Source organism: Pogona vitticeps, chromosome 3 (genome assembly GCF_051106095.1).
Source record: "Pogona vitticeps strain Pit_001003342236 chromosome 3, PviZW2.1, whole genome shotgun sequence".
In the NCBI taxonomy this organism is placed as follows: domain Eukaryota; kingdom Metazoa; phylum Chordata; class Lepidosauria; order Squamata; family Agamidae; genus Pogona; species Pogona vitticeps.
Genome location: NC_135785.1, coordinates 49,310,430 through 49,327,353, shown reverse-complemented (window position 1 = coordinate 49,327,353; position 16,924 = coordinate 49,310,430). Strand labels below are relative to the sequence as shown.

Below are 16,924 nucleotides of genomic sequence, written 5' to 3'. Positions count from 1 at the left end.
AAAGATAAAAAAACTAAGACAGACTGTAGTTCAGAGTAGACTATTAGGCAGACTGAGGCAGTCACCTCAGGCAGCTAATTTTGGTATTGTGAAAGGGAAGCAAATTATTCTTATTCTTATTCTTATTCTTATTCTTATTCTTATTCTTATTCTTATTCTTATTCTTATTCTTATTCTTATTATTTTCAATGTTTAATATTTTCACTGCCACAGAGAGACACATTTAATTATCTGCCTCAGGTACAAAAATAATTCAATTGAACTTGGTTATAATGCAGCTTGATTTGGGAGGGACAGGGACATAATTTCCTGTCTCTCATTCTTGCAGTCCAATATCTTAGGCTGGCCTACATGAGATATTGAAGTAGCAATTATAAAAATAAATGAGAATAAAATGTTGGATGTAGAAGGAAGGTAAAAGAGATGCTAAATTTTACACAGTAGCTGTAGTGTTGAAACCAATCACCCAGTGTTACAATACTGGAAATGAAGGAAGTGCTTTTATTTGGATTGGGAATAATTTTTTAAAATTAAATGCACCAACTATGTTGTTTAAGAAATAATAATTGTGTGCCATCAAGTCAATTCTGTCTTATGGTGACCTTTTTAAGGTCTTCTAGGTAGAGAATACACAGAAGTGGATTTCCATTCCCTCCTTCTGAGAGTGCCCTGGCACTGTGCAGCATGCCCAAGGCCCCATAGGATGGCTCTTCTGTCTGGAGGCGCAGTGGGGGAATGGAACTCCCAGCCTCTGGCTCCACAGCCAAATACCTAAATCATCCAGCCAGCCACTACGTTGTTTAGAGTGACAAAAAGCCTACCCTTATTCTTCAAAAATCACAGTAAGATAGTATCTGCAGTTATAGTGTGAGCAACTGCACCCTTAATTGCTGTAATCCTCTGCAGTTGAGTTTAGCCATCAGTTTAGCCCATGGCTGTGGCTAATTGAAGGCGTAGTCAAGCAGTATCTGGACAGCCATAAATTGCTCGCCTCTGCTGTAATTTAAGGTGACTGCAGTAACCCCTACCACCTAGTCCTCACTCAATCTTTAGAAGAAGATTTTTTTATAGTTTAAGTGAAATGGGAGAAACATGAAATCTCGGGCTGTGGTGGGGTGCTAAAAAAAACACCAAACTCACAGCTGCTCCTTGCGGTTAGTTATAGTCTGCGTTGGTGCTCTTGGGGAGCCAGGTGACAGATTTGAAGGTGTGTTAGGAGATTCTACTCCCATTAGAGGAGTGTTGTCATAGTTCCAGGAGGCAGGGATTTGGTCTGGTGAAGGGATTTGCTTCAGCTGATTTGTTCCAGACAGTTGCTGGGTGGCAGCAGCCAACCGTGAGTAGCTGAGATTGCTGAAGTCTGTGGCCATTGAACTGCTAAGACCAAAACAGTTATGGAAAAAAGACATGTACAGTATTAATAGAAATGAGAGTTATACAAGCAAAGCAACCTGTTACTTTTGTAAGTATCTAGTGGCAGGACAGCATTGGCTTTAAATGTGGGATGAGTTCTGTCTTTGCTCTTTCAGAAGAGCAAAGTTGACAGCAGGACTTTGATTAAGGAGACATGTTTGGTTGAGAATATTATGAGGCATTGTGGAAGCAAGGGATTATCTGTCTGGACTACAACTCCCCAATTGCCCAGCCAGAATTCTAGTACAGTATATGTAATCCCAAAGAGTAATTTTTCTAAGCTCTGGAAAAATTATGTATGTATGTATGTATGTATGTATGTATGTATGTATGTATGTATGTATGTATGTATGTATGTATGTATGTATGTATGTATGTATGTATGTATGTATATTATATACCATCCCATTAATGCAAGCACTACTTTGGGCAGTTTACAAGATTAAAATTTAAAACCCTCAAACCCCACAATAACAAAAACAAAAAAACCCACATTTTTAATGCTTATGTGGCTAGTTACCATAGCACCAGATTATTCTCTATACATGTCACGTGAGATCAGAGAAGGATACAGGGACAAGAAGATCAAAACTACCAGTCATACATGTATACAATAGGGCACTAGTTGTGTTCTTTAATTAAGAAGTATTTATTTTCAGAAAAATGATGGGAACCCTCGCTTAAAAAAAGTGCCACAACTGGCGTTAGATATTTTGGAGACTGCAGTGGAAAACCCAAAAAGGATCAACCACAAATGAAAAAAAAAAAAGATCTTCTAGAGCCTACTTTTCATCCTTCAATATTGTAAGTGGTTATATCCTATCATAACATTACTGAATATTATATATTCTGACCTTTGGTAAGGATTATGAATATAGTATATTCTTAAACATTATTCACTTCACCACTATATGATTTTAATGGATTTTTAAAGTATTGTAGTTCTTTGTTAATAGCAATTACAGTATGTATTCCACAAAGCAGCCCTCTCTTTCATTTCTTGCAAAATACCCATTCATATATTACCTTTGTAATTAATGTCAGTCCAAATTACATATGTCTGGTTTTGTCAATATAGTAGTGGGCCACAGCATACGATAATACAGGGCAAATCTACCGTGTTTCCCTGAAAATAAGTCTCCTTATAATCCTGTTTGGTGGGTCAAATTATGCATCCCTGCCATAACAAATGTCTGTCAAAAGTCTGAAAATCTATTTCCAAAAATAGACATCACTGTGAAAATTGCTGTTCCATCCAAATATCACTTCCATCATGTGAACATGCCTTCAGTAAACTAAAACTGGCTAAGGACTGCCAAATCTCTTTTGACAATTGATAATTCTGCTAAAAGAAAAGCAAGAAAGAAGTAATTTAAGTGGGATACAAGTTTAAGTATTCAATGATTCATTAATTATTGTAAGAAATTACTCCTTCAGTTATGTGAATGTTTCATAATTTCTGCTCTTAATTTTAGTAATCATACATAATATATATAAACATTATGATTTTTCATCTTTTAAGACATTCAGCATTCTTTTAACTCAGTTATTGGGTAAACTGGCATTCATAGCTGTTAATGAATTGATCATAATAAAACACTTCAATCTAAAAACATATAGGTGCATATACTATGCACTTTAACTTTTAGTGCCAAAGCAGAACTGCAACATTAAGAAGACAAAAATCATGGCTACAGAAGAACTAAATAACTTTAATGTTGACAATGAAGAAAGTGAAATTGTTTAAAATGTTGTATACCTTGGCTCAATCATCAGCCCAAATAAGAGACTGGAGTCAAGAAATCAGAAGAAGCCAAGGAATAAAGGAAGATAATCGAGTGTAAGGATGTGTCACCGGAGACAAAGCCCCAAATCATCCACACTATTGTATTCCAATTACTATGTACATGTGTAAAAGCTGGACAGTAAAAGCTTACAGGAAAAAATGGATCTGCTTGAGGAGAGCTTTGCAGATACTCTGGGGTGCCAGAAAGATGAACAAGTGGGTCCTAGATGAAATCATTCCTGAACTATCCCTGGAGGCAAAAATGGTGAAACTGAGGCTGACCTACTTGGGACACATCATGAGAACAAAAGATTCTCTGGAAAAGATAGTAATGCTGGGAAAGGTTGAAAGCAGCAGGAAAAGAGGAAGGCCAGATACAAGATGGATTGACTCCCTAAAGGAAGCCACAGCCTTGCGTTTACAAGAGCTGAACAGGGCTGTTGAGGACAGGATGTTTTGGAGATTGCTCTTTCATATTGCCATAAGTTGGAGACAATTTGACAACATGTAACAACAAACTATGCATGCAGATATCCTGACCATATGTTATTGCTTAAACATGAAGTGGAAGAACCATGTAAGTAGCTTCCCCACTCTGACAGGCTCCCATCCTGTGATGAATTGTGTGATCAATACTATTACAACAATTGTGAGAATGAGCACACAACAGGGAGACAGGTTAAGTGTGGGTGGATGCTTATATAATTATCCTTCCACCTTGTGTTTAACTACCATATTGTTCACTGGTGAAGGTAGAGGGGAGGTAATACCTGTATTTTACTCTGAACTCAAGTGGTGTTTTTTTTTTTTGTTTGTTTAAAAAAATTAAAAATATTTTTGAACACTAGAGGGTGCACTGATTCAGGTGAAAGCAGTGAAAACTAGAGAAAGGAAATATAAATAATTTAAGATATGCAATAAAACCCTATTACTAACAGAAAATAGCAATGAAAAAACAGGATTACAGATGAACACTAAGAAGACAAGACTAATAATTACAGAAGAATGTCTTTAATGTTGGCAATGAAGAAATTGAAATTATTAATGTTTTTCTATGCCTTGGTTCAAATATCTATCAAAATGAAGACTTCAATCAAGAAGTCAGAAAAATACTGAAATTTGTAAGAAACAGCTATGAAGGAATTATAAAAATCCTTGAAGGCAGGGATGTCACATTGGACATCAAGATCAAAATTATGTATTGCAAGAGTTATTGCAGGCATGTGAAATCTGGATGATGAAAAAAGCTGATAGAATTGGGTTGGTGTTTTTTTTACTCATTTGAAATGTGGTGCTGGAAGAGAGTTTTAAAGCTGTCACCGATCAGAAACACCAATAATTTAATTCTACAAATCGAACCTGAAGTCTCACTAGAAGCTAAAATGGAAATTAAAATGCTGAGGAAAGATGAAGGGAGCAGGAAAAAAGAAGACATAACATCAGAAAGGTTGACACAGTAAAGTTACATGACTGGGTGAACAGACATAGGACATTTTGATATTTGTTCAATACAAAGTAATATTCTAGCTGGTAACCTTTGTTTCTGAGAATTTATACTACACCTAGCTATTTGCCAGATCTGCCTTTTCCACAGAAAAGTGCTTACAAAATTGTGTTTTCAGATCGTGATATCAGCAGTTCTGAATGACAGACGCTTGAGAATTCCTTTGACGTATATGAAATGTAAGAGGACAAATGGGAAGTGTCTTCTATTCTTTGTACGAGTACAGTATCTTCTATTTTGCCCATTGTGTAGTGGTCCCAGAGAGAATTTTTCATCCTGTTATCTGTCAGTGATGACAGACAGTTTAGTACAGAATATTTTGATTTTCCTTTTGGGAGATGATTCTAAAGGTTTTTCATATAATACTACTTCTTTTGCTACTTGCAGTGAAGAAGGTACAGGAGCGCTTTTCAAAAGATCTCAAAACATCCCTGAGATTGTTCCAACATTGTTGCTTCAAATAGCCTGTAATCAAGACTAGTTTCAAAATTAGGTTTACATCTATATTTATGCATATATTATATGTGACAAATATGTTGCAGTAGTTTGATTTATTTCTAATGGTTTATAATTACAGATAACATTATCATTAGTTATATTTCTGCAAACCCCCTAGGAGATCTGTTTGAGAAACATTGCTTGCACGCCATGTAGCCTTGGAGAAGGACAGCTTTTTTTGCATATTTGATTTCCAAAAAATGTAGATGATAAAAATCTTTCCATACAACCCTGTGATCTGTTGGTCACAATGGGTATGGCACCCAAAAGAGAAGAGAGGGACAGACGTAATGTCATATTCAACTAATGTTGAGTTTCCTTGTTCTCTGGGTTAAATGAATTCTATTTAAAAGTAAAAATGGAATAGTCTTTTGATTAATAAGCTATTGTATCCTCCTATTTCAAATGATTCATAGTGGAATATCTCAACTCCTCTGTATCACTTTGGTTAAGGACAGGCAAACAGCTAACTCTGATTCTTGTATCACAACATGAGGCAAGGAGATCAGAAGGCCAAGGCTTCATGCTTAATTTATATTTATATTTATTTTATTTTATTTTATTTTATTTTATTAGATTTCTACCCTGCCTATCTAGACCAAAGGTCTACTCTGAGTGGCAAAGTAGGAAGGGATTTTGTGGGAGGGGAACTGTAAATATATATTCCCTCTCCTACAAAATCCCTTCGTATTTTTCTATTTTTTATAGGAAGGGATTTTGTGCCAGGGGGAATGTGTGTGTGTGTGTGTGTGTGTGTGTGTGTGTGTGTGTGTTTGTACATGTATATGTATACACACACACACACACACACACACACACACACACACACACACACACACACACACACACACACACACACACACACACACACACACACACACACACAGACTTATTCTCTCTCCCACAAAATCCCTTCCTACTTTTTCTAGATTATCTGGGAATGTGCACACACTCATACCCTGCAGAGGCCAGTAGGCCTTCTGATAGATAAAGAATTCATTAAAAGAATTGGGTTAGGGCTCATCATGCTTCTTGATAGTAGCCCCTGTGCAGCTTGACAAGCAGATTTGGATGGTTTGAACCCCAGAGCCAGTTTATGGGAAGTGTTGAGGGCTATAGCATGGAAAGGGGTAAGTTATGTTGCCCAAGTATGGCAACACTAGTGTGACGTAGACTTTAGGACAGGATTCTGAGATACATTGGAGATATTGGAGATACATATGTTTAATCTACAAAAGAAAGTACTCTTTACATGTCCATTGTTTCAAGACACAAACGTGCAACATCTACCATTTTAGATTTCATTTGTTGTGCAAAGTGTGACATGATTACATTTCCCCAGATCCCAGAGAAGTGTAAGGGTTGTATCATGAATCTAAAGCCATGATTTAAATCATGGGGAATGCATGATAGGATCGCAAGCCGGATCCTATCATGCATTCACAAGTGAGTTCCGTCCTGCCCTATGTTAGAGGTCAACTTCCCTCAAACCCTTCTGCACAAGCCAGGCATCTTCCAATCTTTAAACCCAGATGCGCACAATGATGTTTGCCTCAAAGTTAGAAACTGTCAAGTATAAATTATAGGCCTGACCAGACTCAAGTGCTGTACTGAGCAACCATGTCTGTCAGGTGTGCTGGGAATGAGTCAGGGTGACTCAGCAGAAGATGATGCAACTCAAGATGATGTAACCCAAGATGAAGTAATGGAGTGATGTAATCTGAATTGTGATTGGTTATGTAAATGTATATATGTAGACTTGTACAGTCAGTATTATCTTCACTTGGTTGGAGATCACATATGCCTGCCATGCTGCTGCTGGTAAATACACTTTTGCTGCACGAAATGCTGCCGGACTGCGTGTGTTTATTGCTGGACTGCCTAGACTGCCATATACTCTGCTGAAACCGCTGAAAACGTAATTCTGCGAGGAAAAACCCTGACAGAAACCTTCTCATGGATGTGTGTATGTGTAATGAAAATTAGACTACGAAAGCTCTGGTGAAATGTTCACCTAAGGGAGATCTATTCTTTTGCTAACTGCAGCATAAGGAAGGGAGGTTTTCCCTAAGATGGCAGATGGAGAGGGAAGAATCAACATTCCCTTCTGCACATGATAGTTTCATTGGAAATGTTGTCCCTGTGCTTAGAATGTTTTAAAAAATAAATTTCCTGATGTGGCAGCAAGACACACAGTTAATGTTTAATTGGGGTTTCTGTAACATGAAGCCATGAAGTTACCGCAGAAGATCGTCTTTGCACGGCTCATCTAAAGACAATGTTCCTCGGTGGCGAGCAATGGCTGCTGCTTCCTTGGCCACCAAGTGAGATTTCCTGTTGGAAGAAATGCCCCTTTCAGGGAAAAACAGATTTAGTGACATTTGTGTTCATTTCCTGCCCCCAGCCCCCCGCAAGCATATTAGAAGAACAATACTCTGTTCTTTAAGCAGGGTTTTTTTTTTTTTTTACATTTTTACATACTATAGTCAGAGAACATTCTCAAAACAGTTCTTCGTCTGCTAAGAATAGCTGAAGAGAAGCAGTTTTGCCAGATAAATGGTTTCTTCTGCATTGCCTACTACCTCCAGCAGATCCAGATCTGCCACAAGGCATGCCACTCTTCAACATGTCAGTCACTTCTGCATGCCTACAATTAGTTGCCTGCAACCTACCTATTTACTTGCTCCCACTCTTTGGCATAATCTGTACAGCTCATGCCTCTCATAGGTTTCTGCACAGCAGTTTCATCTCGCTCAGTTTTCACAAAGTCTGATGGAAAGAGACCAAAAAGAAATGAGTGCATTACACCTTTATAATGTTGAGATTATACATCCCTTAAAAGCTAATGGATGAATGCAGCACCAACTTCCCCAGTTTTAATATCATCAATTAGAGCAAGTGGAGGAGGAGGCGGCAGCAGAGAGTTGGTTCTCAGTTTAATAATAGCACAAATGAAAAATATAAGCAGTAGAATTCTGAAATCTGTTTTACTGAAAGTCAAGTAGAGGGCCCTCTTTCTCTGTTCATTTGTTTAAAAGCTGGAGAAGGGATGCCTGCCTCTGCATACTTCCTCTGTGTTTCAAACTGTCATATGAAGGCTATATATTTGGGTGACAGAAACCTTAACAATGCATATATACAGTGTTACTGCAATCTTTCTTCAATAGTCTTCACTGCAATATAGATGATTTTCTCCAAACCCTGATTGCCTGCTCATTCTCATTCTTTCTCTGTATCATTCTATTAAAAGGACAGGATGCCTTTCCCCTGCCATAGATACATATCTATGAGGGTGGGTGCCCCCACTGTTAGTGGGTTGGGTGATTCCCTCTCGTTTGGGGGGGTGACCCTTGCCGGAAAGAGTGGGGTTCGCAGCCTGGGGATCCATCTGGACCCGGCGCTCACTATGGAGACTCAGGTGGCATCGGTGGTCCGCACCGCCTTCTTCCATCTTTGGTGGATAGCCCGGCTGCGACCCTATCTTGATGTGGGGCCGCTCACTTCCTTGGTTCATGTGCTCGTAATCTCGAGATTAGACCATTGTAATGCGCTCTACATGGGGCTACCTTTGAGGCTGACGCGGAAACTCCAGGTGGTGCAGAATGCGGCGGCCAGACTCCTTAGCGGAGCGAGAAAACACCATCACATTTCTCCTATTCTGGCTGCATTGCATTGGCTGCCCATTCGGTTCCGCGTCGACTTCAAAGTTCTGATGCTTACGTTTAAAGCCCTGAACGGTTTAGGGCCTCGATACTTGGCGGAACGCTTACTCCCACCCAGTTCTACCTGTGTCACTCGAGCAAGTCAGGAGGTGAGGCTGAGGAGCCTGACGCCGAGGGAGGCCCGGAAGGAAAAAACAAGAAACCGGGCCTTCTCGGCAGTGGTTCCTCGCCTCTGGAACAACTTACCTCCGGAGATTCGCGCGGCTCCCTTGCTGGGCATTTTTAAAAAACAATTGAAAACATGGATGTTTAGGCAGGCCTTCCCCCCTCCAGTTAATTCCTAATTCCTTTCCCCTCCTTTTTTAATATGATTTTTCCTTTTTGCCATCTTGTAGAAATTCTCTTAACACTGTAAACTATTTTTTTCTCTATTATATATACATTTGTTTTATATTTATGTTGTAAGCCGCCTAGAGTGGTCGTAACGACCAGATAGGCGGGGTATAAATTAAATAAATAAATAAATAAGTAAATAAGTAAATAAGTAAATAAATAAATAAATAAATATGGCAAAAGGCTTTATACACAAGTGTTAAACAGATCAGAACCTATGCTACTCTTCCTATATTCTGACAGATATTCTTTCTTATTTGGGGGATTATTTCCAAGTAGGGGAAACATTAGGTATAAAATTATTCCAACTTTAGAACACAGTGCAATTGCTAGCAATGTGGCTTGGGATGAACCATAAAAAGCCAGCCTGTATCATCCGTCCCAAGAGCTGACTATGAGAGAGCAGTCACCATAAACCTGAGATGGAAAGATTATGTAGAAGAAAAATCATGACAGAGGCTGCTGGTAAATGCCTTCAGAAGAATTCAAAATTCTGTTAAAGAAATTTAGACAGGTGGGCCTCTTTCTTCAGCATAGGGACTCAGAAGGTGCTACAGAGCATAGCAAGTAGGACAGGATAGTAGACCTAGCAGTTCTAGTAGAAACAAATAATTAACAGATGAAGAAATCCTATGGAACCCAGTAGGAAAAAAGTAGCAGCATAAAAGTAACAGTCCCAGAGAAAGTCATATTCCAGTTTGACATGCGTCTAGGCGCCTTCCTGAACATAACATGTGCATAACATAGGCAGGTCAATATGCCTCAAGCTTTGTCTTTCTATTCTCATTCTTATATTCCTTCTCTGTCTAACGCTCTAAATTCCACTTTCCTGCTGTTTAGGTCAGGTTTCCCTCCTCTAAATTCTTCCCAGGTACGTATCTCTACCAAGTGTTAAGAGTTTCTCCTTTCCCCATAGTTTTTCTCATTCACCAGCCTTCCTCTAAGCCCTCTTTTCCCTTTCCTACAAACCTCATTTGGCCTAATGAGAACCCCTCACATCTATTCTCCTCCACCCTTCCTTGATTTACCCTGGTTTTACACATTCTTCCCAAGCCCATGCAACAGGCTTCCATGCACCATCTCCATACCATTACATTGGATAAGAGGTAGGTTGAATTATGCACAGCTAGTAAGATTTTTTTTAAAACAGAGGTTGGGTGTATTTTGATTCTATTAATTTTATTTATGTATAGTCATACATCACTGTTTGATATGTTATGATGGCACAGCCTGATTTAGGAAAGAAAAACCCTGGGGAAGTGAATGCTTGGCATTTGGAACTTTTACCCCACGGTTAACAATAGACTCTGGGAAGCAAAAGTAGCCACCATCACATATATATTAGGATAGCTGCCCTGAAATATGCATTTCCTTTACTAGCAGTCTATCAGCCTCTTCTCTCCCTCTTACCATGTCTCACTAATCACATAGTGATACAGTAGTGCAAAGACACATGGGCGTGCATCATCCAGTCTTTCCTTTTTCTGGCTTAGAGGAGAGACGGCTACAGGTTCTTGTTTTTTTCTTTCCTGCGCTGACTTTGCCCATGTCTCTGGTGCTTGAGAAGGCAATAACACAGGTGGATAGGTCTCTTTCTTTGAACTGCAGATAAACACAGAAGGGATCTGGGAGCATGAACGAAAAGGCCAGCTTTTTTCAGCCTCGGTGACACAGCTATAGAGGGATGGTGTCACAACTTTGAACCCTGCCACATTTCAAAGATGTTTAAATCTTGAATAGAAACTTCTCAGGGGGCTAAATTCCTGTCAAAAGAGGCCAGCTTTTTTCTGGCCATTTCTATGTGTGTGCTGAGGAGTGCTGCTGAAATTAAACTCCGAACTATTTTCACAACTATAAGAACATGCCCATGACAACACAGTGACCTTAAGGGGAGAGTGCCAAACCACATGCATACTGAGAAAATACTGTCCTACATAACTATTTCTGCCTAGTTATAGTTGGTAGAAAAACCAAACTAGCTCTTTCAGATGCATCGTATTAGGGAGTTTCCGATCAGCTATTCATATGCAATGACCCTGCCTTAAAACTATTTTTTTTCAGGATGTTAGATGCTATTTTTTCAGGGTGCTGATGCTATTTTCCCACCAGTTCTTCCAACTTTTTTAAAAAATATATATACAACAATAAAATCTGTTAAGGAAGAAAAGCAATAGCTGCAAAAATATTTTTTTTGCAGTGGCATCTGTTCTTCTGGAAGTATCATTAAGGTCAAACTAGTTAATATGCATATCATATCATTAGATGCTAAAAGCTTGTTTCAGCAATATGAATTTCTCTGGACATCATGCCAAAGCAATCAGACTTGAAAACAAAGCCCCAGTTTCCTTCTTTATGACCAATCACAAAAGAAAGCAAGTTAATTTGCAAACTAATCAGAGAAATTATGTATCACTTACAATAATCAGATTATTTTCAGAACTGATGGAATTTCTGCTTCTGATAACTTATTAGCTATAATGTCTAGCTTGATCTCCAGATTCATCCTGGTTTAGACTGTGTTGAAGCCATAGACTTACCATATAGTTTTTCTCTTTGTTTTCCTTGGGATGTTTGTAATTTGAATTCACCTTGAAAGATTCCCGTCTTTTCCCCATGGTGTGTTAGTACAGTCTGGATAGGGACTTGAGATTCTGCTGCTCCACTTCGAAGGGCAATGCAGCCTTCACCTAGAAGAGCAACGAGGGAACGGATTTTGACAAAATGGCAAGTGGCAATTCATTGAGATATCTCTCTCAATGAATGAGGCAGAGGGTACAATCCTGCATACTTACTTTGGATTAAGTACCACTGAATACACTAGTATTATTTAGCCTCTGAATGAATAAGACAGGATTGCAGTATATGGCTGCAATCCTATACGTACTTCTCTATGTGTACTCAGCAAAACTGACTATATAGAATGAGGCCATAAAGTGCCGTGAAAGACAACTCAAGGTCCATGTCATCTGGATGTCCATGTCAGATTCCATGGTTGTGAATGTCACTCAGCCAACTCTAGCTAGCCAACAGAGCAGATGGGTCTTTGGTGTGATATTTATTTCAGTGCACAAGAACATGCACATGAGAACTTCCCTGTGGTCTATGCTCCATCAGAATTGTAGTATAGCAACTGACCATGTTTCAAACATCAATAGTGAAAAATGAATGTTTACATTCTCTAACAAATCAGATGTGTGGCATTGAGCTGAGTAAGCATGTACAGCAGGAGAGAAACATGTGGCCTTCCAGATGTTCAATGCAACTCCCATCCACTCTAGGACACAGCTATGGAAAGGGAACATGAAAACTGAAGTCCAACAATATCTAGATGGCCATCCATTCTGACCTTTCATATATATATAGGTCAGTGTGAGTGATACAGTCACTGACAAGAGACGCTAATTCCTGCATAATGTATTACCACTAACTATATGTTAGTTTGGGGTTGACAGATTCACAGGTACACTTTGTACATAGCATCGTAGCCCTCAAAAGTATATGATGCTACATTTTATTTACAGTGGTACCTCGACTTACAAACGTAATCCGTATTGGAACGGCATTCATACGTTGAAAAGTCCGTAAGTCGAGGCAAGATTTCCCATAGGAATGCATTGAAAATCATTTAATCCATTCAGGCTGTTTTTCGTTCGCATGTCGAGGTGCTGTTCATAAGTACAAGCATTAGTTCCCATAGGTATTAACGCAAAGCCAGTTAATCTGTACTCTACCATTAAGGGGAGATTTTTTTTTATTTTTTTCTTCTTTTGACCTATGATGAACTTAGGTCAAAAAAAGGGCAGGAAAATTTTTTTGTTCGTAAGTTATGGCTCCCTTCGCAAGTTGAAGCAACATTTTGCGAATGGAGCCATTTGTAACTCGAAACATTCGTAAGTCAAGGTATCACTGTACTTTCACCACTGCAAAGTTTCTGTAGCAGGAGAAAGATCAATGAAGCACTCTAGCATTTAAATTTATGCTGTCATTCCTTTCTACACACTAAACATCATGGACAATACGTATGCAGAAACTCTCATGTATAAATGTCAGAGCTTACCGTAAGATTCATCACTGTCAGATGACTTAATGCTGATCAGAATGTGTTGGTCCAGTAAGTACTCTGGATCTGAAATAATTGGAGTAAGCTGCAAAGAAAATATCAAAGAGTTTAGTAACGCTAGAGAAAGAAACCTATAAATAAATCTCCCTGGGTCAATGGTACTTTCCATCTATGTACATGCTTGTGTTAAAGTTCATGTCCTACATGTACTTATTCAAGGGTAAGCCCCATTATATCCAAAGGACTTACTCCTAGGACAGTGTATGTGGAATTTTAGCCTAAGGGAATTAATTGGAATTCCAATATTATATTTTTTGCTCACAAAAGTGCACCTAGAATTGTGATGACAAAAGGACCTCTCTATTTGATAGGTAGCTGCAGCCAAGCCTTGATTCAGATAAGTATATACCGTACATACTACAATTGTGCTTTCAAATACACTCATGCTTTATATTTCTAGGTGTCTACATTTTAAAGAGTACACTTGAATATTAAGATGACAAGTGGTCCTCAGACAAAAATCAAAAAATTCTGGGGAAATACAATTAGGAAAATAGGAATTTAGCCATTATAGCGGCTTAAAAATTGGTAGTCTGAATCTTGCCTTTGCTATGAATTCACTCTATGGCCTCAGGGAAGTCACTCTCTCTCAGCTGTAGTGCTTTATCTGAAACAGGACAATAGTCCTCCCTTGGCAGAGGAATTAGGGTTGCGGTTCAACTCTAGAAAATTCAGAGAATGCTCTGTACAGGATCAAGATGATCCATAAGTATGAGTCACATTGAAGAAAAAGAAGCACATTCTATAAAATGCTAAGCAAGTTGGCATGTCTGTGGCTGCCTTAAGAGAAAACTCGGGCATATGTGTTCGAGACAGCAATAATTTGGAATGACTTACCCCTGCACTTCTAAGAGCAAAAAGTGTGGGGGGAAAGGAGTAAAATAGAAATGCCTGGTTTTCTTGCTAGGGTGATGTCAACTGAAACAGTTAAATAGCACTATCACTAGTTTTACCATATTATTTTATGGTTTCCCCCTTTACTTCTAGGAAATGATACACATCATATGCATTCATGCCTATTAAGTAGAAATTCTAACATTTATTGTTTAAATTCTAAATTCTCAAATATTAGTCCCTTAACATTATGATTATACAGGGAATATAGCTCTTTGCCACCACTTGACCTCATCCAGATATACCTTACCCTGTGCCTGGTACACACATTGGGGGGAAAAAAATCTTTTGTTCCAGTGGAAGCTTTTTTTCCTAATGCAAATTATAAGCAGGGGTTAGCAGAAATCTAGAAGGTACTGCAGTTGGCTTGCAAAACTACCTCCTACACCAAGGTCTGATTCAGTATCACCCTCCTAGGGCATGCAGATTACTTCTAAAATGCCAATGTTCCCCTTGACATTTAGTGTAGTCGTGTCCGACTCTAGGACGTGGTGCTCATCCCTGTCTCCAAGGCGTAGAGCCAGCGTTTGTCCGTAGACAGTTTCCGTGGTCACGTGGCCAGCATGACTACATGGAACGCTGTTACCTTCCCACCGTGGTGGTACCTATTTATCTACTCGCATTTACATTCTTTCGAACGGCTAGGTTGGCAGCAGCTGGGACAAGCGACGGGAGCTCACTCTGTCACATGGATTCGATCTTACAACTGCTGGTCTTCTGACCTTGCAGCACAGATGCTTCTGCAGTTAAACGTAAAATGGCTGATTTTACCTGTGTCACTCTACTGATTGTATTCAGGTGTGGGTATCAAGGATTAAGACTTAATGTTGTACCTGATGAAACTTTGTGTAACAGAAAATGAAGTAGTGTATTTTCTGATTGGTCACAAACTGTACATAAGTCATGTGTAAAATAAATGTCTTTATCGGCTGTAAGTCAGATCACTTTTTCCTGTGCTGTGTGTTGCTTCATGTCATGTTATGCTGCCAGAGGAATGTCTGTTCTCTGCGTATATATGTAAACAGACTAAGTTGTTGGTTTTACTCTCTCTCTGTCATAGTGCCATAAGTATCTTTGCTAACCAATATCTCTTTATTCTGCTGATGTTATGAGTACTGTATACATGTTATAATCAAAATTCTCAACATTAGAAACACTAAGATGGTAGTGGTAGTAATATTAAAGTTTTTCCTCTGTGCAAATGATTCAGACTGGCACTCCCTATGTGCATATGCAGAGATGCTTTAAGTTTCCATCCCAAACAATCAAGAGGCCTGGTTCAGCTGTTCTTTTCAGGATGTGCATACTAGACAAGAAGAATCTTGTCAATTTCACTTCCTGCTATTCAATAAAGTGAAAGTGGCAAAGATGTGGTGCAAGGTAATTCCCTTATTATTTATTTTCCAAGGGGGCCGGATCCTATTAGAGATTTGTGGAAGGATAGTGCTGGCCAACAATTGGGGCTATGCGATTTGTATAATCATTGGATACAAGCAGTTTTTTATATAAACCAGTACATATTTCCTGTACAGCAAGCAAGTAATGGAATGACGTTAACATGTCAGGTTTTTACCTTAGGAAGGCCTTCAACAAACTTTACCACCAGTTCCCCTTCACTTCCTTCCTCATTTTCTCCCTCCTTGCTTTTTACAAAGCCTGCAAAAATGTTAGATAAGAAATCATTTACCAGCAGAGAAATGCACAGTAAGCACACACATTTACAAAAATAAAAACTTGGCAGCAAGTAGAAATGGCTAATTATTTCTCTTTCTGGACACTAGAAAGGAAACCACCTGTTTGTGTCAAGATGTGCTCCTACGTAAATGTTCACATAGTGCGTTTGCAAATGACCTTACTGTATTGTCTTTTTATTACTTCGTTCCAGTTAAAAAGACATTAGCAGGCCCAGTACATGTGTGGACAAGAGGATAAGAAGAACATGACAGCTCTTCCTACACTGTTCAAGAGAGCACATTTTAAAAATTCTAATTTAAGATTTTAACACATGGTTTCCATAGAAATGTATGCAAATCTCTGTATACCTAAAATACTTTCTGTGCAGAGCTGGGTTAATAATGTTCTGTGGCATGTGAATAATAGGAGGAGTATAGCAGAGACATGCTATTTCCCTTTTCATGTCTAACCTACTGACAATGGACAGCATAATCAAGATACTTCAAGCATGCTCATTAAAGAAACAGTTCAGATTCAGGACTCTTTGGCATCAACATGTAAGTCTGCTTAAAGAACCACTTACCTTACCCATCACAAATAGAGCTTCTTGATCTCCCAGAGTCTGAACTATATTTATCGGATACTGTCCATTATGAATTAAGCTGCCTAATTAAGGATGAAACTACACAGTGGGGAAAAAGCAAATGAATCCACTGTGAAGTTGCTCCCATAAAGTCAGGTTTCCCTGGGTGAATTCACTTTAGATGATTACACAGGAGTCAGCAGAGACAGAGGAGGAAACTGGCAATCAATCTCGTTGAGGTTGCCCTGAAGTGGCTGTCCAGATTTGAAGGGGGCCTGGCTGTCAATTTGCTCCTTGCTCTCTGCTTTTCTCCTTTTGGCCTGCTAGATGCCCTAAATCAATTGCACCATGCCTTAAAAGAAGAAGAAAAAGGAAAAGACAGGACAGGAAGAGAGGA

At 38.9% G+C, this 16,924-nt stretch overlaps 1 protein-coding gene across 4 annotated transcripts in view; it reads right to left on the bottom strand.

Annotated features, from left to right (window-relative positions):
• Nucleotides 1-16,924, bottom strand: part of INPP5D (inositol polyphosphate-5-phosphatase D) — an 87,861-nt gene that overhangs the window by 4,033 nt on the left and 66,904 nt on the right. Inside the window, exons 21-26 of one of the 4 annotated variants that reach the window (XM_020787423.3) lie at nucleotides 15,844-15,926; nucleotides 13,314-13,401; nucleotides 11,794-11,943; nucleotides 7,874-7,970; nucleotides 7,443-7,553; nucleotides 1,141-1,377 (exon numbers count right to left, since the gene is read on the bottom strand). In XM_020787423.3, coding sequence (XP_020643082.3) covers nucleotides 1,141-1,377; nucleotides 7,443-7,553; nucleotides 7,874-7,970; nucleotides 11,794-11,943; nucleotides 13,314-13,401; nucleotides 15,844-15,926 — 766 coding nt within the window. The remainder of the gene's footprint in view (nucleotides 1-1,140; nucleotides 1,378-7,442; nucleotides 7,554-7,873; nucleotides 7,971-11,793; nucleotides 11,944-13,313; nucleotides 13,402-15,843; nucleotides 15,927-16,924) is intronic. The other 3 variants (XM_020787425.3, XM_020787426.3, XM_072995776.2) reach the window with 3 other exon arrangements.